General features: G+C 47.1%; 1 protein-coding gene and 2 long non-coding RNA genes across 4 annotated transcripts in view; all 3 read right to left on the bottom strand.

The window, feature by feature from the left end:
- abcc12 (ATP-binding cassette, sub-family C (CFTR/MRP), member 12) overlaps positions 1-24,364 on the bottom strand; it is a gene marked incomplete at its 5' end in the record, with an annotated part of 92,532 nt that overhangs the window by 36,811 nt on the left and 31,357 nt on the right. The window contains 5 exons of the mRNA XM_084197392.1: positions 2,125-2,197; positions 10,834-10,958; positions 11,174-11,245; positions 22,247-22,495; positions 22,824-22,931. Coding sequence (XP_084053518.1) covers positions 2,125-2,197; positions 10,834-10,958; positions 11,174-11,245; positions 22,247-22,495; positions 22,824-22,931 — 627 coding nt within the window. The remainder of the gene's footprint in view (positions 1-2,124; positions 2,198-10,833; positions 10,959-11,173; positions 11,246-22,246; positions 22,496-22,823; positions 22,932-24,364) is intronic.
- LOC311123120 lies at positions 3,384-3,623 on the bottom strand. The gene is made up of 2 exons (XR_014612565.1): positions 3,587-3,623; positions 3,384-3,507 (listed from the first exon to the last, which is right to left on the bottom strand). It is a non-coding gene; the product is annotated as an uncharacterized lncRNA (long non-coding RNA).
- LOC311123118 lies at positions 7,581-8,994 on the bottom strand. Of its 2 annotated transcripts, none has more exons than XR_014612562.1 (4): positions 8,952-8,994; positions 8,425-8,869; positions 8,104-8,140; positions 7,581-7,665 (listed from the first exon to the last, which is right to left on the bottom strand). It is a non-coding gene; the product is annotated as an uncharacterized lncRNA (long non-coding RNA). The 2 variants fall into 2 exon arrangements; XR_014612563.1 differs by having other exon boundaries at positions 8,104-8,301.

Raw genomic sequence — 24,364 nt, forward strand, 5'->3', positions numbered from 1 at the left:
CCAGTCAGTACAGGTTCAGGCCTCGCTCTCCTATCTACAGAACAGAACCAGCAATACAACCCAGTCAGTACAGTACAGGTTCAGACATCACTCTCCTATCTACAGAACAGAACCAGCAATACAACCCAGTCAGTACAGGTTCAGACATCACTCACCTATCTACAGGACCTCACCTTCGGAAAGTATTCAGACCCCTTGACTTTTTCCACATTTTGTTACGTTACAGCCTTATTCTAAAATTGATTAAATATTTTTTTTTTCTCATCAATCTACACACAATACCCCATAACGACAAAGCAAAAATAGTTTTTTAGAAATCTTTGCAAATGTATTAAAAATTAAAAACAGAAATACCTTATTTACATAAGTATTCAGACCCTTTGCTATGAGACTCGAAATTGAGCTCAGGTGCATCCTGTTTCCATTGATCATCCTTGAGATGTTTCTACAACTTGATTGGAGTCCACCTGTGGTAAATTCAATTGATTGGACATGATTTGGAAAGGCACACACCTGTCTATATAAGGTCCCACAGTTGACAGTACATGTCAGAGCAAAAACCAAGCCATGAGGTCGAAGGAATTGTCCGTAGAGCTCCGAGACAGGATTGTGTCGAGGCACAGCTCTGGGGAAGGGTACCAAAACATTTCTGCAGCATTGAAGGTCCCCAAGAACACAGTGGCCTCCATCATTCTGAAATGGAAGAAGTTTGGAACCACCAAGACTCTTCCTAGAGCTGGCCGCCCGGCCAAACTGAGCAATCGGGGTAGAAGGGCTTTGGTCAGGGAGGTGACCAAGAACCTGATGGTCACTCTGACAGAGCTCCATAGTTCCTCTGTGGAGATGGGAGAACCTTCCAGAAGGACAACCATCTCTGCAGCACTCCACTAATCAGGCCTTTATGGTAGAGTGGCCAGACGGAAGCCACTCCTCAGTAAAAGGCACATGACAGCCCGCTTGGAGTTTGCCAAAAGGCACCTAAAGGACACTCACACCATGAGAAACAAGATTCTCTGGTCTGATGAAACCAAGATTGAACTCTTTGGCCTGACTGCCAAGTGTCACGTCTGGAGGAAACCTGGCACCATCCCTACGGTGAAGCATGGTGGTAGGCAGCATCATGCTGTGGGGGTGTTTTTCAGCGGCAGGGACTGGGAGACTAGTCAGGATCGAGGGAAAGATGAACGGAGCAAAGTACAGAGAGATCCTTGATGAAAACCTGCTCCAGAGTGCTCAGTACCTCAGACTGGGGCAAAGGTTCACCTTCCAACAGGATAACGACCCTAAGCACACAGCCAAGACAACGCAGGAGTGGCTTCGGGACAAGTCTCTGAATTTCCTTGAGTGGCCCAGCCAGAGCCCGGACTTGAACCCGATCGAACATCTCTGGAAAGACCTGAAAATAGCTGTGCAGCGACGCTCCCCATCCAACCTGACAGAGCTTGAGAGGATCTGCAGAGAGGAATGGGAGAATCTACCCAAATACAGGTGTGCCAAGCTTGTAGCGTCATACCCAAGAAGACTCGAGGCTGTAATCGCTGCCAAAGGTGCTTCAACAAAGTACTGAGTAAAGAGTCTGAATACTTATGTAAATGTGATATTTTCGTTTTTTATTGTTAATACATGTGAAAAAAATTCTAAAAACCTGTTTTAGCTTTGTCATTATGGGGTATTGTGTGTAGATTGATGAGGGGGGAAAAAAACAATTTAATAAATTTTAGAATAAGGCTGTAAAGTAACAAAATGTGGAAAAAGTCAAGGGGTCTGAATACTTTCCGAATGCACTGTATAACCAGGGTCGCAGGGAGCTTAGTGGGTAAGAGCGTTGTGCCAGTAACCGAAAGGTCGCTGGTTCTAATCCCAGAGCCGACTAGGTGAAAAATCTGTCGATGTGCCCTTAAGCAAGGCACTTAACCCTAATTGCTCCTGTAAGTCGCTCTGGATAAGAGCGTCTGCTAAATGACTAAAATGTAAAATAATACAGTTAGACAAGCTCTACAGAAAAAACCCAGTCAGTACCGTCCATGTCTGGTGCCCTGTTCACCTGTCTATGAAAGTCAAAAGACATTCTGAGCTCTAGCTTCAAATGAAAGACTCAAAACCTGGATATCTGTGAGCCCTTACCTCAGTTTGGTCCCCATAGGGAAGAACAGCCAGATCTGGTTTCAGGCTACAGGCACTGATCACTGTCCTATATCTTTACGAAAGACAAAAAACAGGAAATAATATTGAAGACACTTAATTCAGGAGAACAACATGGGTTATCAGGGATTCATTCAGGAGAACAACATGGGTTATCAGGGATTCATTCAGGAGAACAACATGGGTTATCAGGGATTCATTCAGGAGAACAACATGTGTTATCAGGGATTCATTCAGGGGAACAACATGGGTTATCAGGGATTCATTCAGGAGAACAACATGGGTTATCAGGGATTCATTCAGGGGAACAACATGTGTTATCAGGGATTCATTCAGGGGAACAACATGGGTTATCAGGGATTCATTCAGGAGAACAACATGTGTTATCAGGGATTCATTCAGGGGAACAACATGGGTTATCAGGGATTCATTCAGGGGAACAACATGGGTTATCAGGGATTCATTCAGGGGAACAACATGGGTTATCAGGGATTCATTCAGGGGAACAACATGGGTTATCAGGGATTCATTCAGGAGAACAACATGGGTTATCAGGGATTCATTCAGGGGAACAACATGTGTTATCAGGGATTCATTCAGGAGAACAACATGGGTTATCAGGGATTCATTCAGGAGAACAACATGGATTATCAGGGATTCATTCAGGAGAACAACATGGGTTATCAGGGATTCATTCAGGAGAACAACATGGGTTATCAGGGATTCATTCAGGAGAACAACATGGGTTATCAGGGATTCATTCAGGAGAACAACATGGGTTATCAGGGATTCATTCAGGAGAACAACATGGGTTATCAGGGATTCATTCAGGAGAACAACATGGGTTATCAGGGATTCATTCAGGAGAACAACATGGATTAAGATACTAAAACACCTGATAGTCCTGTGGAATTACTGAGGTGCAATGTCCTGGATTGTGCACTATCTACTAGATGTACTACAAGAGGACATACAGTATTTATCTGGCCAGGGCTGGGCTGGGCTGGGTCAGGCCCCATGGGGTAAACTGAGGACACACTTCCTCTACAGTTACTGATAGACCTCTGCTCTGTTCCTGACAAGAGCTCTGACAATCATTCACATGATTACATAACACACGGTCATATAGTAGTCTGAAGCAGGCCAGGTCCATAAACCACTGTCTCCTAGAGATACTGCTTTAGGGAAGCGTGTTAAAGAGGTGAGTTTGTTAGACCAATGAAAAGATTGAGATCCTTAGATGACCACAATGTCTTTATTGTCATGGAACGCCCTCTACCTGGAGTGGACCCAGTTACAGATTCTGTACATCATGTATTGATATTCACCTGGCAGGTAAAGGTGAACAGACCATAGTAACATTACCTGGCCAGGTAAAACAGATGAACAGACCATAGTAACATTACCTGGCCAGGTAAAGGTGAACAGACCATAGTAACATCACCTGGCAGGTAAAGGTGAACAGACCATAGTAACATTACAATCAATCAATCAATCAATTTTATTTTATATAGCCCTTCTTACATCAGCTAATATCTCGAAGTGCTGTACAGAAACCCAGCCTAAAACCCCAAACAGCTAGTAATGCAGGTGTAGAAGCACGGTGGCTAGGAAAAACTCCCTAGAAAGGCGAAAACCTAGGAAGAAACCTAGAGAGGAACCAGGCTATGAGGGGTGGCCAGTCCTCTTCTGGCTGTGCCGGGTGGAGATTATAACAGAACCATGCCAAGATGTTCAAAAATGTTCATAAGTGACAAGCATGGTCAAATAATAATCAGGAATAAATCTCAGTTGGCTTTTCATAGCCGATCATTAAGAGTTGAAAACAGCAGGTCTGGGACAGGTAGGGGTTCCATAACCGCAGGCAGAACAGTTGAAACTGGAATAGCAGCAAGGCCAGGCGGACTGGGGACAGCAAGGAGTCACCACGGCCGGTAGTCCCGACGTATGGTCCTAGGGCTCAGGTCTCTCAGTTGGCTTTTCATAGCCGATCATTAAGAGTTGAAAACAGCAGGTCTGGGACAGGTAGGGGTTTCGTAGCCGCAGGCAGAACAGTTGAAACTGGAATAGCAGCAAGGCCAGGCGGACTGGGGACAGCAAGGTGTCATCATGCCCGGTAGTCCTGACGTATGGTCCTAGGGCTCAGGTTCTCAGAGAGAAAGAGAGAACGAGAGAATTAGAGAGAGCATACTTAAATTCACACAGGACACTGGATAAGACAGGAGAAGTACTCCAGGTATAACCAACTAACCCCAGCCCCCCGACACATAAACTACTGCAGCATAAATACTGGAGGCTGAGACAGGAGCGGTCCGGAGACACTGTGGCCCCATCCGAAGAAACCCCCGGACAGGGCCAAACAGGAAGGATATAACCCCACCCACTCCGCCAAAGCACAGCCCCCGCACCACTAGAGGGATATCCCCAACCACCAACTTACAATCCTGAGACAAGGCCGAGTATAGCCCACAGAGGTCTCCACCACAGCACAAACCAAGGGGGGGGCGCCAACCCAGACAGGAAGATCACGTCAGTAACTCAACCCACTCAAGTGACGCACCCCTCCCAGGGACGGCATGAAAGAGCACCAGCAAGCCAGTGACTCAGCCCCTGCAACAGGGTTAGAGGCAGAGAACCCCAGTGGAGAGGGGAACCGGCCTGGCAGAGACAGCAAGGGCTGTTCGTTGCTCCAGCCTTTCCGTTCACCTTCACACTCCTGGGCCAGACTACACTCAATCATATGACCTACTGAAGAGATAAGTCTTCAGTAAAGACTTAAAGTTTGAGACCGAGTCTGCGTCTCTCACATGGGTAGGCAGACTGTTCCATAAAAATGGAGATCTATAGGAGAAAGCCCTGCCTCCCGCTGTTTGCTTAGAAATTCTAGGGACAATTAGGAGGCCTGCGTCTTGTGACCGTAGCGTACGTATTGGTATGTACGGCAGGACCAACTCGGAAAGATAGGTAGGAGCAAGCCCATGTAACGCTTTATAGGTTAACAGTAAAACCTTGAAATCAGCCCTTGCCTTAACAGGAAGCCAGTGTAGGGAAGCTAGCACTGGAGTAATATGATCAAATTTCTTGGTTCTAGTCAGGATTCTAGCAGCCGTATTTAGCACTAACTGAAGTTTATTTAGTGCTTTATCCGGGTAGCCGGAAAATAGAGCATTGCAGTAGTCTAACCTAGAAGTAACAAATGCATGGATTAATTTTTCTGCATCATTTTTGGACAGAAAATTTCTGATTTTTGCAATGTTACGTAGATGGAAAAAAGCTGTCCTTGAAACAGTCTTGATATGTTCGTCAAAAGAGAGATCAGGGTCAAGAGTAACGCCGAGGTCCTTCACAGTTTTATTTGAGACGACTTTACAACCATCAAGATGAATTGTCAGATTTAACAGAAGATCTCTTTGTTTCTTGGGACCTAGAACAAGCATCTCTGTTTTGTCCGAGTTTAAAAGTAAAAAGTTTTCAGCCATCCACTTCCTTATGTCTGAAACACAGGCTTCTAGCGAGGGCAATTTTGGGGCTTCACCATGTTTCATTGAAATGTACAGCTGTGTGTCATCCGCATAGCAGTGAAAGTTAACATTATGTTTTCGAATAACATCCCCAAGAGGTAAAATATATAGTGAAAACAATAGTGGTCCTAAAACGGAACCTTGAGGAACACCGAAATGTACAGTTGATTTGTCGGAGGACAGACCATTCACAGAGACAAACTGATATCTTTCCGACAGGTAGGATCTAAACCAGGCCAGAACTTGTCCGTGTAGACCAATTTGGGTTTCCAGTCTCTCCAAAAGAATGTGGTGATCGATGGTGTCAAAGGCAGCACTAAGGTCTAGTAGCACGAGGACAGATGCAGAGCCTCGGTCTGACGCCATTAAAAGGTCATTTACCACCTTCACAAGTGCAGTCTCAGTGCTATGATGGGGTCTAAAACCAGACTGAAGCATTTCGTATACATTGTTTGTCTTCAGAAAGGCAGTGAGTTGCTGCGCAACAGCTTTTTCTAAAATTTTTGAGAGGAATGGAAGATTCGATATAGGCCGATAGTTTTTTATATTTTCCGGGTCAAGGTTTGGCTTTTTCAAGAGAGGCTTTATCACTGCCACTTTTAGTGAGTTTGGTACACATCCGGTGGATAGAGAGCTGTTTATTATGTTCAACATAGGAGGGCCAAGCACAGGAAGCAGCTCCTTCAGCAGTTTAGTAGGAATAGGATCCAGTATGCAGCTTGAAGGTTTAGAGGCCATGATTATTTTCATCATTGTGTCAAGAGATATAGTACTAAAACACTTAAGTGTCTCTCCCGATCCCAGGCCCTCGCAGAGCTGTGCAGATCCAGGACAGCTAAGCCCTGGAGGAATACGCAGATTCAAAGAGGAGTCCGTAATTTGCTTTCTAATGGTCATGATCTTTTCCTCAAAGAAGTTCATGAATTTATCACTGCTGAAGTGAAAGCCATCCTCTCTTGGGGAATGCTGCTTTTTAGTTAGCTTTGCAACAGTATCAAAAAGAAATTTTGGATTGTTCTTATTTTCCTCGATTAAGTTGGAAAAGTAGGATGATCGAGCAGCAGTGAGGGCTCTTCGGTACTGCACGGTACTGTCTTTCCAAGCTAGTCGGAAGACTTCCAGTTTGGTGTGGCGCCATTTCCGTTCCAATTTCCTGGAAGCTTGCTTCAAAGCTCGGGTATTTTCTGTATACCAGGGAGCTAGTTTCTTATGACAAATGTTTTTCGTTTTTAGGGGTGCAACTGCATCTAGGGTATTGCGCAAGGTTAAATTGAGTTCCTCAGTTAAGTGGTTAACTGATTTTTGTCCTCTGACGTCCTTGGGTAGGCAGAAGGAGTCTGGAAGGGCATCAATGAATTTTTGTGTTGTCTGAGAATTTATAGCACGACTTTTGATGCTCCTTGGTTGGGGTCTGAGCAGATTATTTGTTGCGATTGCAAACGTAATAAAATGGTGGTCCGATAGTCCAGGATTTTGTGGAAAAACATTAAGATCTACAACATTTATTCCATGGGACAAAACTAGGTCCAGAGTATGACTGTGGCAGTGAGTAGGTCCAGAGACATGTTGGACAAAACCCACTGAGTCGATAATGGCTCCGAAAGACTTTTGGAGTGGGTCTGTGGACTTCTCCATGTGAATATTAAAATCACCAAAAATTAGAATATGATCTGCTATGACTACAAGGTCTGATAGGAATTCAGGAAACTCAGAGAGGAACGCTGTATATGGCCCAGGAGGCCTGTAAACAGTAGCTATAAAAAGTGATTGAGTAGGCTGCATAGATTTCATGACTAGAAGCTCAAAAGATGAAAACGCCATTTTTTTTTTTGTAAATTGAAATTTGCTATCGTAAATGTTAGCAACACCTCCGCCTTTCGCCTTTACCTGGCCAGGTAAAACAGGTGAACAGACCATAGTAACATTACCTGGCAGGTAAAGGTGAACAGACCATAGTAACATCACCTGGCAGGTAAAGGTGAACAGACCATAGTAACATTACCTGGCCAGGTAAAACAGGTGAACATTCCAGTTTCAACTGTTCTGCCTGCGGTTACGAAACCCCTACCTGTCCCAGACCCGCTGTTTTCAACTCTTAATGATCGGCTATGAAAAGCCAACTGAGATTTATTCCTGATTATTATTTGACCATGCTTGTCACTTATGAACATGTTTGAACATCTTGGCATGGTTCTGTTATAATCTCCACCCGGCACAGCCAGAAGAGGACTGGCCACCCCTCATAGCCTGGTTCCTCTCTAGGTTTCTTCCTAGGTTTTGGCCTTTCTAGGGAGTTTTTCCTAGCCACCGTGCTTCTACACCTGCATTACTAGCTGTTTGGGGTTTTAGGCTGGGTTTCTGTACAGCACTTCGAGATATTAGCTGATGTAAGAAGGGCTATATAAAATAAAATTGATTGAACAGACCATAGTAACATTACCTGGCAGGTAAAGGTGAACAGACCATAGTAACATTACCTGGCCAGGTAAAACAGGTGAACAGACCATAGTAACATTACCTGGCCAGGTAAAACAGGTGAACAGACCATAGTAACATTACCTGGCCAGGTAAAACAGATGAACAGACCATAGTAACATTACCTGGCCAGGTAAAGGTGAACAGACCATAGTAACATTACCTGGCCAGGTAAAACAGGTGAACAGACCATAGTAACATTACCTGGCCAGGTAAAACAGGTGAACAGACCTTAGTAACATTACCTGGCCAGGTAAAACAGATGAACAGACCATAGTAACATTACCTGGCAGGTAAAGGTGAACAGGCCATAGTAACATTACCTGGCAGGTAAAGGTGAACAGACCATAGTAACATTACCTGGCCAGGTAAAACAGATGAACAGACCATAGTAACATTACCTGGCAGGTAAAACAGATGAACAGACCATAGTAACATTACCTGGCAGGTAAAGGTGAACAGACCATAGTAACATTACCTGGCAGGTAAAGGTGAACAGACCATAGTAACATTACCTTTAGCAGACGCTCTTATCCAGAGCGACTTACAGGAGCAATTAGGGTTAAGTGCCTTGCTCAAGGGCACATCGACAGATTTTTCACCTAGTCGGCTCTGGGATTAGAACCAGCGACCTTTCGGTTTCTGGCACAACGCTCTTAACCACTAAGCTACCTGCCTCCCATATTACCTGGTCAGGTAAAGTAAAGGAGAACAGACCATAGTAACATTACCTGGCCAGGTAAAACAGATGAACAGACCCTAGTAACATTACCTGGCCAGTTAAAACAGGTGAACAGACCATAGTAACATTACCTGGCAGGTAAAACAGATGAACAGACCATAGTAACATTACCTGGCCAGGTAAAACAGATGAACAGACCATAGTAACATTACCTGGCCAGGTAAAACAGATGAACAGACCATAGTAACATTACCTGGCCAGGTAAAACAGATGAACAGACCATAGTAACATTACCTGGCCAGGTAAAACAGATGAACAGACCATAGTAACATTACCTGGCCAGGTAAAACAGATGAACAGACCATAGTAATATTACCTGGCCAGGTAAAACAGATGAACAGACCATAGTAACATTACCTGGCCAGGTAAAACAGATGAACAGACCATAGTAACATTACCTGGCCAGGTAAAACAGATGAACAGACCATAGTAACATTACCTGGCCAGGTAAAACAGATGAACAGACCATAGTAACATTACCTGGCCAGGTAAAACAGATGAACAGACCCTAGTAACATTACCTGGCCAGTTAAAACAGGTGAACAGACCATAGTAACATTACCTGGCAGGTAAAACAGATGAACAGACCATAGTAACATTACCTGGCCAGGTAAAACAGATGAACAGACCATAGTAACATTACCTGGCCAGGTAAAACAGATGAACAGACCATAGTAACATTACCTGGCCAGGTAAAACAGATGAACAGACCATAGTAACATTACCTGGCCAGGTAAAACAGATGAACAGACCATAGTAACATTACCTGGCCAGGTAAAACAGATGAACAGACCATAGTAACATTACCTGGCCAGGTAAAACAGATGAACAGACCATAGTAACATTACCTGGCCAGGTAAAACAGATGAACAGACCATAGTAACATTACCTGGCCAGGTAAAACAGATGAACAGACCATAGTAACATTACCTGGCCAGGTAAAACAGATGAACAGACCATAGTAACATTACCTGGCCAGGTAAAACAGATGAACAGACCATAGTAACATTACCTGGCCAGGTAAAACAGATGAACAGACCATAGTAACATTACCTGGCCAGGTAAAACAGATGAACAGACCATAGTAACATTACCTGGCCAGGTAAAACAGATGAACAGACCCTAGTAACATTACCTGGCCAGTTAAAACAGGTGAACAGACCATAGTAACATTACCTGGCAGGTAAAACAGATGAACAGACCATAGTAACATTACCTGGCCAGGTAAAACAGATGAACAGACCATAGTAACATTACCTGGCCAGGTAAAACAGATGAACAGACCATAGTAACATTACCTGGCCAGGTAAAACAGATGAACAGACCATAGTAACATTACCTGGCCAGGTAAAACAGATGAACAGACCATAGTAACATTACCTGGCCAGGTAAAACAGATGAACAGACCATAGTAACATTACCTGGCCAGGTAAAACAGATGAACAGACCATAGTAACATTACCTGGCCAGGTAAAACAGATGAACAGACCATAGTAACATTACCTGGCCAGGTAAAACAGATGAACAGACCATAGTAACATTACCTGGCCAGGTAAAACAGATGAACAGACCATAGTAACATTACCTGGCCAGGTAAAACAGATGAACAGACCATAGTAACATTACCTGGCCAGGTAAAACAGATGAACAGACCCTAGTAACATTACCTGGCCAGTTAAAACAGGTGAACAGACCATAGTAACATTACCTGGCAGGTAAAACAGATGAACAGACCATAGTAACATTACCTGGCCAGGTAAAACAGATGAACAGACCATAGTAACATTACCTGGCCAGGTAAAACAGATGAACAGACCATAGTAACATTACCTGGCCAGGTAAAACAGATGAACAGACCATAGTAACATTACCTGGCCAGGTAAAACAGATGAACAGACCATAGTAACATTACCTGGCCAGGTAAAACAGATGAACAGACCATAGTAACATTACCTGGCCTGGTTGAAGGTTTCTCCCATCAAGATGTTGTCTCGTACCGTACCGTGGAAGATCCAGGCCTGCTGGGAAACGTAGGCAAACGCTCCGTCTGCTGTGACCAAACCCTGCTGCAGGTGCATCTTGGGTAGGGAGCACATCATATATCATATTCAGATGTTGTGACGTACGTCATGCAACACAAAACATTATTTAATACCGTTGTTTTTTGGATGAATCTTTGGACGGGACAATTCGTTTTTACGATGTCTGACAATTTTCATTTATTCTATGTGCATGTATTGTTTATATATTTGAGTGTTTAACTGATAAATGGTATCAAACACTTTCAACCAACCTGTTCTAAGATGCTTGATATCAGCGATGTCTTTCGGCTCCCCACGTTGCCACAGATACCAAGCAGGTTTCCCTAAAAGGTCAAACAGTCATCAGTAATCAATCATCTAATACCAGACTCTTCTAACCCCATCTAACTCTGACCCCTGTTAACCCCATCTAACTCTGACCCCTGTTAACCCCATCTAACTCTGACCCCTGTTAACCCCATCTAACTCTGACCCCTGTTAACCCCATCTAACTCTGACCCCTGTTAACCCCATCTAACTCTGACCCCTTTAACCCCATCTAACTCTGACCCCTGTTAACCCCATCTAACTCTGACCCCTGTTAACCCCATCTAACTCTGACCCCTGTTAACCCCATCTAACTCTGACCCCTGTTAACCCCATCTAACTCTGACCCCGGTTAACCCCATCTAACTCTGACCCCTGTTAACCCCATCTAACTCTGACCACTGTTAACCCCATCTAACTCTGACCCCTGTTAACCCCATCTAACTCTGACCCCTGTTAACCCCATCTAACTCTGACCCCGGTTAACCCCATCTAACTCTGACCCCTGTTAACCCCATCTAACTCTGACCCCTGTTAACCCCATCTAACTCTGACCCCTGTTAACCCCATCTAACTCTGACCCCTGTTAACCCCATCTAACTCTGACCCCGGTTAACCCCATCTAACTCTGACCCCTGTTAACCCCATCTAACTCTGACCCCTGTTAACCCCATCTAACTCTGACCCCTGTTAACGCCATCTAACTCTGACCCCTGTTAACCCCATCTAACTCTGACCCCGGTTAACCCCATCTAACTCTGACCCCTGTTAACCCCATCTAACTCTGACCCCTGTTTACCCCATCTAACTCTGACCCCTGTTAACCCCATCTAACTGACCCCTGTTAACCCCATCTAACTCTGACTCCTGTTAACCCCATCTAACTCTGACCCCTGTTAACCCCATCTAACTCTGACCCCGGTTAACCCCATCTAACTCTGACCCCTGTTAACCCCATCTAACTCTGACCACTGTTAACCCCATCTAACTCTGACCCCTGTTAACCCCATCTAACTCTGACCCCTGTTAACCCCATCTAACTCTGACCCCGGTTAACCCCATCTAACTCTGACCCCTGTTAACCCCATCTAACTCTGACCCCTGTTAACCCCATCTAACTCTGACCCCTGTTAACCCCATCTAACTCTGACCCCTGTTAACCCCATCTAACTCTGACCCCTGTTAACCCCATCTAACTCTGACCCCTGTTAACCCCATCTAACTCTGACCCCTGTTAACCCCATCTAACTCTGACCCCTGCTAACCCCATCTAACTCTGACCCCTGTTAACCCCATCTAACTCTGACCCCTGTTAACCCCATATAACTGACCCCTGTTAACCCCATATAACTCTGACCCCTGTTAACCCCACCTAACTCTGACCCCTGTTAACCCCATCTAACTCTGACCCCTGTTAACCCCATCTAACTGACCCCTGTTAACCCCATCTAACTCTGACTCTTGTTAACCCCATCTAACTCTGACCCCTGTTAACCCCACCTAACTCTGACCCCTGTTAACCCCATCTAACTCTGACCCCGGTAAACCCCATCTAACTCTGACCCCTGTTAACCCCATCTAACTCTGACCCCTGTTAACCCCATCTAACTCTGACCCCGGTTAACCCCACCTAACTCTGACCCCTGTTAACCCCATCTAACTCTGACCCCTGTTAACCCCATCTAACTCTGACCCCTGTTAACCCCATTAACTCTGACCCCTGTTAACCCCACCTAACTCTGACCCCTGTTAACCCCATCTAACTCTGACCCCGGTTAACCCCACCTAACTCTGACCCCTGTTAACCCCATCTAACTCTGACCCCTGTTAACCCCATCTAACTCTGACCCGTTAACCCCATCTAACTCTGACCCCTGTTAACCCCATCTAACTCTGACCCCTGTTAACCCCATCTAACTCTGACCCCTGTTAACCCCATCTAACTCTGACCCCTGTTAACCCCATCTAACTCTGACCCCTGTTAACCCCACCTAACTCTGACCCCTGTTAACCCCACCTAACTCTGACCCCTGTTAACCCCATCTAACTCTGACCCCTGTTAACGCCATCTAACTCTGACCCCTGTTAACCCCATCTAACTCTGACCCCTGTTAACCCCATCTAACTCTGACCCCTGTTAACCCCACCTAACTCTGACCCCTGTTAACCCCACCTAACTCTGACCCCTGTTAACCCCACCTAACTCTGACCCCTGTTAACCCCATCTAACTCTGACCCAGGTTAACCCCATGTAACTCTGACCCCGGTTAACCCCATCTAACTCTGACCCCGGTTAACCCCATCTAACTCTGACCCCTGTTAACCCCATCTAACTCTGACCCCTGTTAACCCCATCTAACTCTGACCCCTGTTAACCCCATCTAACTCTGACCCCTGTTAACCCCATCTAACTCTGACCCCTGTTAACCCCATCTAACTCTGACCCCAGTTAACCCCATCTAACTCTGACCCCAAACTCTGACCCCTGTTAACCCCATCTAACTCTGACCCCTGTTAACCCCATCTAACTCTGACCCCGGTTAACCCCATCTAACTCTGACCCCTGTTAACCCCATCTAAATCTGACCCCTGTTAACCCCATCTAACTCTGACCCCTGTTAACCCCATGTAACTCTGACCCCTGCTAACCCCATCTAACTCTGACCCCGGTTAACCCCATCTAACTCTGACCCCTGTTAACCCCATCTAACTCTGACCCCTGTTAACCCCATCTAACTCTGACCCCTGTTAACCCCATCTAACTCTGACCCCTGCTAACCCCATCTAACTCTGACCCCTGTTAACCCCATCTAACTATGACCCCTGTTAACCCCATCTAACTCTGACCCCTGTTAACCCCATCTAACTCTGATCCCTGTTAACCCCACCTAACTCTGACCCCTGTTAACCCCATCTAACTCTGACCCCTGTTAACCCCACCTAACTCTGACCCCTGTTAACCCCATCTAACTCTGACCCCTGTTAACCCCATCTAACTCTGACCCCTGTTAACCCCATCTAACTCTGACCCCTGTTAACCCCATCTAACTCTGACCCCTGTTAACCCCATCTAACTCTGACCCCTGTTAACCCCATCTAACTCTGACCCCTGCTAACCCCATCTAACTCTGATCCCTGTTAACCCCATCTAACTCTGACCCCTGTTAACCCCATCTAACTGACCCTTGTTAACCCCATCTAACTCTGACCCCTGTTAACCCCACCTAACTCTGACCCCTGTTAACCCCATCTAACTCTGACCCCTGTTAACCCCATCTAACTGACCCCTGTTAACCCCATCTAACTCTGACTCTTGTTAACCCCATCTAACTCTGACCCCTGTTTACCCCATCTAACTCTGACCCCTGTTAACCCCACCTAACTCTGACCCCTGTTAACCCCATCTAACTCTGACCCCTGTTAACCCCATCTAACTCTGACCCCTGTTAACCCCATCTAACTCTGACCCCGGTTAACCCCATCTAACTCTGACCCCTGTTAACCCCATCTAACTCTGACCCCTGTTAACCCCATCTAACTCTGACCCCGGTTAACCCCACCTAACTCTGACCCCTGTTAACCCCATTAAACTCTGACCCCGGTTAACCCCATCTAACTCTGACCCCTGTTAACCCCATCTAACTCTGACCCCTGTTAACCCCATCTAACTCTGACCCCTGTTAACCCCATCTAACTCTGACCCCGGTTAACCCCATCTAACTCTGACCCCTGTTAACCCCATCTAACTCTGACCCCTGTTAACCCCATTTAACTCTGACCCCGGTTAACCCCACCTAACTCTGACCCCTGTTAACCCCATTAAACTCTTACCCCGGTTAACCCCATCTAACTCTGACCCCTGTTAACCCCATCTAACTCTGACCCCTGTTAACCCCATCTAACTGACCCCTGGTAACCCCATCTAACTCTGACTCTTGTTAACCCCATCTAACTCTGACCCCTGTTTACCCCATCTAACTCTGACCCCTGTTAACCCCACCTAACTCTGACCCCTGTTAACCCCATCTAACTCTGACCCCGGTAAACCCCATCTAACTCTGACCCCTGTTAACCCCATCTAACTCTGACCCCTGTTAACCCCATCTAACTCTGACCCCGGTTAACCCCACCTAACTCTGACCCCTGTTAACCCCATCTAACTCTGACCCCGGTTAACCCCATCTAACTCTGACCCCTGTTAACCCCATCTAACTCTGACCCCTGTTAACCCCATTAACTCTGACCCCTGTTAACCCCACCTAACTCTGACCCCTGTTAACCCCATCTAACTCTGACCCCTGTTAACCCCATCTAACTCTGACCCCGGTTAACCCCACCTAACTCTGACCCCTGTTAACCCCATCTAACTCTGACCCCTGTTAACCCCATCTAACTCTGACCCGTTAACCCCATCTAACTCTGACCCCTGTTAACCCCATCTAACTCTGACCCCTGTTAACCCCATCTAACTCTGACCCCTGTTAACCCCATCTAACTCTGACCCCTGTTAACCCCATCTAACTCTGAACCCTGTTAACCCCATCTAACTCTGACCCCTGTTAACCCCACCTAACTCTGACCCCTGTTAACCCCACCTAACTCTCACCCCTGTTAACCCCATCTAACTCTGACCCCTGTTAACGCCATCTAACTCTGACCCCTGTTAACCCCATCTAACTCTGACCCCTGTTAACCCCATCTAACTCTGACCCCTGTTAACCCCACCTAACTCTGACCCCTGTTAACCCCATCTAACTCTGACCCCTGTTAACCCCATCTAACTCTGACCCCTGTTAACCCCATCTAACTCTGACCCAGGTTAACCCCATCTAACTCTGACCCCGGTTAACCCCATCTAACTCTGACCCCGGTTAACCCCATCTAACTCTGACCCCTGTTAACCCCATCTAACTCTGACCCCTGTTAACCCCATCTAACTCTGACCCCTGTTAACCCCATCTAACTCTGACCCCTGTTAACCCCATCTAACTCTGACCCCTGTTAACCCCATCTAACTCTGACCCCAGTTAACCCCATCTAACTCTGACCCCAAACTCTGACCCCTGTTAACCCCATCTAACTCTGACCCCTGTTAACCCCATCTAACTCTGACCCCAGTTAACCCCATCTAACTCTGACCCCTGTTAACCCCATCTAAATCTGACCCCTGTTAACCCCATCTAACTCTGACCCCTGTTAACCCCATCTAACTCTGACCCCTGCTAACCCCATCTAACTCTGACCCCGGTTAACCCCATCTAACTCTGACCCCTGTTAACCCCATCTAACTCTGACCCCTGTTAACCCCATCTAACTCTGACCCCTGCTAACCCCATCTAACTCTGACCCCTGCTAACCCCATCTAACTCTGACCCCTGTTAACCCCATCTAACTATGACCCCTGTTAACCCCATCTAACTCTGACCCCGGTTAACCCCATCTAACTCTGACCCCGGTTAACCCCATCTAACTCTGAACCCGGTTAACCCCATCTAACTCTGACCCCTGTTAACCCCATCTAACTCTGACCCCTGTTAACCCCATCTAACTCTGACCCCTGTTAACCCCATCTAACTCTGACCCCTGTTAACCCCATCTAACTCTGACCCCTGTTAACCCCATCTAACTCTGACCCCTGTTAACCCCATCTAACTCTGACCCCTGTTAACCCCATCTAACTCTGACCCCGGTTAACCCCATCTAACTCTGACCCCTGTTAACCCCATCTAACTCTGACCCCTGTTAACCCCATCTAACTCTGACCCCTGTTAACCCCATCTAACTCTGACCCCTGTTAACCCCATCTAACTCTGACCCCGGTTAACCCCATCTAACTCTGACCCCTGTTAACCCCATCTAACTCTGACCACTGTTAACCCCATCTAACTCTGACCCCTGTTAACCCCATCTAACTCTGACCCCTGTTAACCCCATCTAACTCTGACCCCTGTTAACCCCATCTAACTCTGACCCCGGTTAACCCCATCTAACTCTGACCCCTGTTAACCCCATCTAACTCTGACCCCTGTTAACCCCATCTAACTCTGACCCCTGTTAACCCCATCTAACTCTGACCCCTGTTAACCCCATCTAACTCTGACCCCGGTTAACCCCATCTAACTCTGACCCCTGTTAACCCCATCTAACTCTGACCCCTGTTAACCCCATCTAACTCTGACCCCTGTTAACGCCATCTAACTCTGACCCCTGTTAACCCCATCTAACTCTGACCCCGGTTAACCCCATCTAACTCTGACCCCTGTTAACCCCATCTAACTCTGACCCCTGTTTACCCCATCTAACTCTGACCCCTGTTAACCCCATCTAACTGACCCCTGTTAACCCGATCTAACTCTGACTCCTGTTAACCCCAACTAACTCTGACCCCTGTTAACCCCATCTAACTCTGACCCCGGTTAACCCCATCTAACTCTGACCCCTGTTAACCCCATCTAACTCTGACCCCTGTTAACCCCATCTAACTCTGACCCCTGCTAACCCCATCTAACTCTGACCCCTGTTAACCCCATCTAACTCTGACCCCTGTTAACCCCATCTAACTGACCCCTGTTAACCCCATCTAACTCTGACCCCTGTTAACCCCACCTAACTCTGACCCCTGTTAACCCCATCTAACTCTGACCCCTGTTAACCCCATCTAACTGACCCCTGTTAACCCCATCTAACTCTGACTCTTGTTAACCCCATCTAACTCTGACCCCTGTTAACCCCATCTAACTCTGACCCCTGTTAACACCATCTAACTCTGACCCCTGTTAACCCCATCTAACTCTGACCATTGCTAACCCCATCTAACTCTGACCCCTGTTAACCCCATCTAACTCTGACCCCTGTTAACCCCATCTAACTGACCCCTGTTAACCCCATCTAACTCTGACCCCTGTTAACCCCACCTAACTCTGACCCCTGTTAACCCCATCTAACTCTGACCCCTGTTAACCCCATCTAACTGACCCCTGTTAACCCAATCTAACTCTGACTCTTGTTAACCCCATCTAACTCTGACCCCTGTTTACCCCATCTAACTCTGACCCCTGTTAACCCCACCTAACTCTGACCCCTGTTAACCCCATCTAACTCTGACCCCGGTAAACCCCATCTAACTCTGACCCCTGTTAACCCCATCTAACTCTGACCCCTGTTAACCCCATCTAACTCTGACCCCGGTTAACCCCACCTAACTCTGACCCCTGTTAACCCCATCTAACTCTGACCCCGGTTAACCCCATCTAACTCTGACCCCTGTTAACCCCATCTAACTCTGACCCCTGTTAACCCCATTAACTCTGACCCCTGTTAACCCCACCTAACTCTGACCCCTGTTAACCCCATCTAACTCTGACCCCTGTTAACCCCATCTAACTCTGACCCCGGTTAACCCCACCTAACTCTGACCCCAGTTAACCCCATCTAACTCTGACCCCTGTTAACCCCATCTAACTCTGACCCGTTAACCCCATCTAACTCTGACCCCTGTTAACCCCATCTAACTCTGACCCCTGTTAACCCCATCTAACTCTGACCCCTGTTAACCCCATCTAACTCTGACCCCTGTTAACCCCATCTAACTCTGACCCCTGTTAACCCCATCTAACTCTGACCCCTGTTAACCCCACCTAACTCTGACCCCTGTTAACCCCACCTAACTCTGACCCCTGTTAACCCCATCTAACTCTGACCCCTGTTAACGCCACCTAACTCTGACTCCTGTTAACCCCATCTAACTCTGACCCCTGTTAACCCCATCTAACTCTGACCCCTGTTAACCCCACCTAACTCTGACCCCTGTTAACCCCACCTAACTCTGACCCCTGTTAACCCCACCTAACTCTGACCCCTGTTAACCCCATCTAACTCTGACCCAGGTTAACCCCATCTAACTCTGATCCCAGTTAACCCCATCTAACTCTGACCCCGGTTAACCCCATCTAACTCTGACCCCTGTTAACCCCATATAACTCTGACCCCTGTTAACCCCATCTAACTCTGACCCCTGTTAACCCCATCTAACTCTGACCCCGGTAAACCCCATCTAACTCTGACCCCTGTTAACCCCATCTAACTCTGACCCCTGTTAACCCCATCTAACTCTGACCCCGGTTAACCCCACCTAACTCTGACCCCTGTTAACCCCATCTTACTCTGACCCCGGTTAACCCCATCTAACTCTGACCCCTGTTAACCCCATCTAACTCTGACCCCTGTTAACCCCATTAACTCTGACCCCTGTTAACCCCACCTAACTCTGACCCCTGTTAACCCCATCTAACTCTGACCCCTGTTAACCCCATCTAACTCTGACCCCGGTTAACCCCACCTAACTCTGACCCCTGTTAACCCCATCTAACTCTGACCCCTGTTAACCCCATCTAACTCTGACCCGTTAACCCCATCTAACTCTGACCCCTGTTAACCCCATCTAACTCTGACCCCTGTTAACCCCATCTAACTCTGACCCCTGTTAACCCCATCTAACTCTGACCCCTGTTAACCCCATCTAACTCTGACCCCTGTTAACCCCATCTAACTCTGACCCCTGTTAACCCCACCTAACTCTGACCCCTGTTAACCCCACCTAACTCTGACCCCTGTTAACCCCATCTAACTCTGACCCCTGTTAACGCCATCTAACTCTGACCCCTGTTAACCCCATCTAACTCTGACCCCTGTTAACCCCATCTAACTCTGACCCCTGTTAACCCCACCTAACTCTGACCCCTGTTAACCCCACCTAACTCTGACCCCTGTTAACCCCACCTAACTCTGACCCCTGTTAACCCCATCTAACTCTGACACAGGTTAACCCCATCTAACTCTGACCCCGGTTAACCCCATCTAACTCTGACCCCGGTTAACCCCATCTAACTCTGACCCCTGTTAACCCCATCTAACTCTGACCCCTGTTAACCCCATCTAACTCTGACCCCTGTTAACCCCATCTAACTCTGACCCCTGTTAACCCCATCTAACTCTGACCCCAGTTAACCCCATCTAACTCTGACCCCATACTCTGACCCCTGTTAACCCCATCTAACTCTGACCCCTGTTAACCCCATCTAACTCTGACCCCGGTTAACCCCATCTAACTCTGACCCCTGTTAACCCCATCTAAATCTGACCCCTGTTAACCCCATCTAACTCTGACCCCTGTTAACCCCATCTAACTCTGACCCCTGCTAACCCCATCTAACTCTGACCCCTGTTAACCCCATCTAACTCGACCCCTGTTAACCCCATCTAACTCTGACCCCTGTTAACACCATCTAACTCTGACCCCTGTTAACCCCATCTAACTCTGACCCCTGCTAACCCCATCTAACTCTGACCCCTGTTAACCCCAACTAACTATGACCCCTGTTAACCCCATCTAACTCTGACCCCTGTTAACCCCATCTAACTCTGATCCCTGTTAACCCCACCTAACTCTGAGCCCTGTTAACCCCATCTAACTCTGACCCCTGTTAACCCCACCTAACTCTGACCCCTGTTAACCCCATCTAACTCTGACCCCTGTTAACCCCATCTAACTCTGACCCCTGTTAACCCCATCTAACTCTGACCCCTGTTAACCCCATCTAACTCTGACCCCTGTTAACCCCATCTAACTCTGACCCCTGCTAACCCCATCTAACTCTGACCCCTGTTAACCCCATCTAACTCTGACCCCTGTTAACCCCATCTAACTGACCCCTGTTAACCCCATCTAACTCTGACCCCTGTTAACCCCACCTAACTCTGACCCCTGTTAACCCCATCTAACTCTGACCCCTGTTAACCCCATCTAACTCTGACCCCTGTTAACCCCATCTAACTGACCTCTGTTAACCCCATCTAACTCTGACCCCTGTTTACCCCATCTAACTCTGACCCCTGTTAACCCCACCTAACTCTGACCCCTGTTAACCCCATCTAACTCTGACCCCTGTTAACCCCATCTAACTCTGACCCCTGTTAACCCCATCTAACTCTGACCCTGGTTAACCCCATCTAACTCTGACCCCTGTTAACCCCATCTAACTCTGACCCCTGTTAACCCCATCTAACTCTGACCCCGGTTAACCCCACCTAACTCTGACCCCTGTTAACCCCACTAAACTCTGACCCCGGTTAACCCCATCTAACTCTGACCCCTGTTAACCCCATCTAACTCTGACCCCTGTTAACCCCATCTAACTCTGACCCCTGTTAACCCCATCTAACTCTGACCCCTGTTAACCCCATCTAACTCTGACCCCTGTTAACCCCACCTAACTCTGACCCCTGTTAACCCCACCTAACTCTGACCCCTGTTAACCCCATCTAACTCTGACCCCTGTTGACGCCATCTAACTCTGACCCCTGTTAACCCCATCTAACTCTGACCCCTGTTAACCCCATCTAACTCTGACCCCTGCTAACCCCATCTAACTCTGACCCCTGTTAACCCCATCTAACTCTGACCCCTGTTAACCCCATCTAACTCTGACCCCTGTTAACCCCATCTAACTCTGACCCCTGTTAACCCCATCTAACTCTGACCCCTGTTAACCCCATCTAACTCTGACCCCGGTTAACCCCATCTAACTCTGACCCCTGTTAACCCCATCTAACTCTGACCCCTGTTAACCCCATCTAACTCTGACCCCTGTTAACCCCATCTAACTCTGACCCCTGTTAACCCCATCTAACTCTGACCCCTGTTAACCCCATCTAACTCTGATCCCTGCTTATCCCACCTAATTTTGACCCTGCTTACCCCATCGAACTCCATTTAACTCTGACCCCTGCTCACCCCATCTAAACCCAGATAACTCTAGTAACCTTCCCAAAATTCCGGATATCCTGCTTATTCCCTGATGATTCTGGGAATCTTCCAACTGGGATTAATGAAAAATCTGAGAATTGTGGAAGATTTAATGAAATGTTGCTACCCTAAACCCAAGCTAATCCAGCCCCCAACCTATCCCCTCTAACCCAATCAAAACCCCCTATATAACCTAAACCCTACCAGCACCTACCTTAGGCAGGTTAAAGGAGATGTTTCTCAGGGTGGGCATGACCTCGGTCTTGCCCGGTGTGTGAGTCCCGTTCTGGCCCTGTGGTTCCACCTTGCCTCCCTTCAGAGAGGATGTGGTGTTTGGTGCTGTAGTGGTAGTCTGTTCTTCAGGCCTGGCCCAGGTGAACGTTGCCTTCTCCATGACCAGGGCCGAGAGGGACCCATGCCTCTGGACTAGGTACGACTCCGGGTTCTGTGTCATCAGCAGTTTCTACACACACACACACACACACACACACACACACACACACACACACACAGAGTGCACACGCACACACACACACACACATACACACACACACACACAGAGTGCACACGCACACGCAGGCAGGCACACACACACACACACACAAATGTAAACATGTGCATATACACACATACAGAGTATACAAACACACACACACACAGTAAACACACAGAGCTTATCTTCATGTTATAAAGAGACTAATAACAGAAAATGATATATGTGCTTCATGACATTCAGTAAGTGGATGAAGTTGTTGATTACCAACGTTTAAAGGAGAGGAGAGGAGTCTCACCTTTAGCCGGGCTAGCGATACCTGTCCCTCAGCTAGGGCTTTGACAGAGAACGGCAGCAAACCCAGGGAGAACCGCATGGAGTTAAAGATGGCGATGATGGTAAAAGCCTGGTAAAAACAAGATGGTAGTGATGGTAACAGCCTGGTAAAAACAAGATGGTAATGATGGTAACAGCCTGGTAAAAACAAGATGGTAGTGATGGTAACAGCCTGGTAAAAACAAGATGGTAGTGATGGTAACAGCCTGGTAAAAACAAGATGGTAGTGATGGTAACAGCCTGGTAAAAACAAGATAGTAGTGATGGTAACAGCCTGGTAAAAACAAGATGGTAGTGATGGTAACAGCCTGGTAAAAACAAGATGATAGTGATGGTAACAGCCTGGTAAAAACAAGATGGTAGTGATGGTAACAGCCTGATAAAAACAAGATGGTAGTGATGGTAACAGCCTGGTAAAAACAAGATGGTAGTGATGGTAACAGCCTGGTAAAAACAAGATGGTAGTGATGGTAACAGCCTGGTAAAAACAAGATGGTAGTGATGGTAACAGCCTGGTAAAAACAAGATGGTAGTGATGGTAACAGCCTGGTAAAAACAAGATGGTAGTGATGGTAACAGCCTGGTAAAAACAAGATGGTAGTGATGGTAACAGCCTGGTAAAAACAAGATGGTAGTGATGGTAACAGCCTGGTAAAAACAAGATGGTAGTGATGGTAACAGCCTGGTAAAAACACAGTAAGAGACATGACTTTAAAGTACAGTACACACCACAAGACGGTTAGCCCTCTGAGCTAAAGTCCTTTCATTAGGTACTACTCACAGCGGACTATGTTAGCCTGCTGAGCTAAAGGCCTTTCATTAGATACTACTCACAGCTGACTATGTTAGCCTGCTGAGCTAAAGCCTAGGCATTAGGTACTACTCACAGCTGACTATGTTAGCCCTCTGAGCTAAAGGCCTTTCATTAGATACTACTCACAGCTGACTATGTTAGCCTGCTGAGCTAAAGCCTAGGCATTAGGTACTACTCACAGCGGACTATGTTAGCCTGCTGAGCTAAAGACTAGGCACTACTCACAGCTGACTATGTTAGCCTGCTGAGCTAAAGCCTAGGCATTAGGTACTACTCACAGCGGACTATGTTAGCCTGCTGAGCTAAAGACTAGGCACTACTCACAGCGGACTATGTTAGCCTGCTGAGCTAAAGGCCTTTCATTAGGTACTACTCACAGCTGACTATGTTAGCCTGCTGAGCTAAAGCCTAGGCATTAGGTACTACTCACAGCGGACTATGTTAGCCTGCTGAGCTAAAGACTAGGCACTACTCACAGCTGACTATGTTAGCCTGCTGAGCTAAAGACTAGGCATTAGGTACCACTCACTGCTGACTATGTTAGCCCTCTGAGCTAAAAACTAGGCACTACTCACAGCTGACTATGTTAGCCCTCTGAGCTAAAGACTAGGCACTACTCACAGCTGACTATGTTAGCCTGCTGAGCTAAAGACTAGGCACTACTCACAGCGGACTATGTTAGCCCTCTG

Source organism: Coregonus lavaretus, assembly GCF_964263955.1.
Source record: "Coregonus lavaretus genome assembly, contig: HAP1_SCAFFOLD_686, whole genome shotgun sequence".
Taxonomy (NCBI): domain Eukaryota; kingdom Metazoa; phylum Chordata; class Actinopteri; order Salmoniformes; family Salmonidae; genus Coregonus; species Coregonus lavaretus.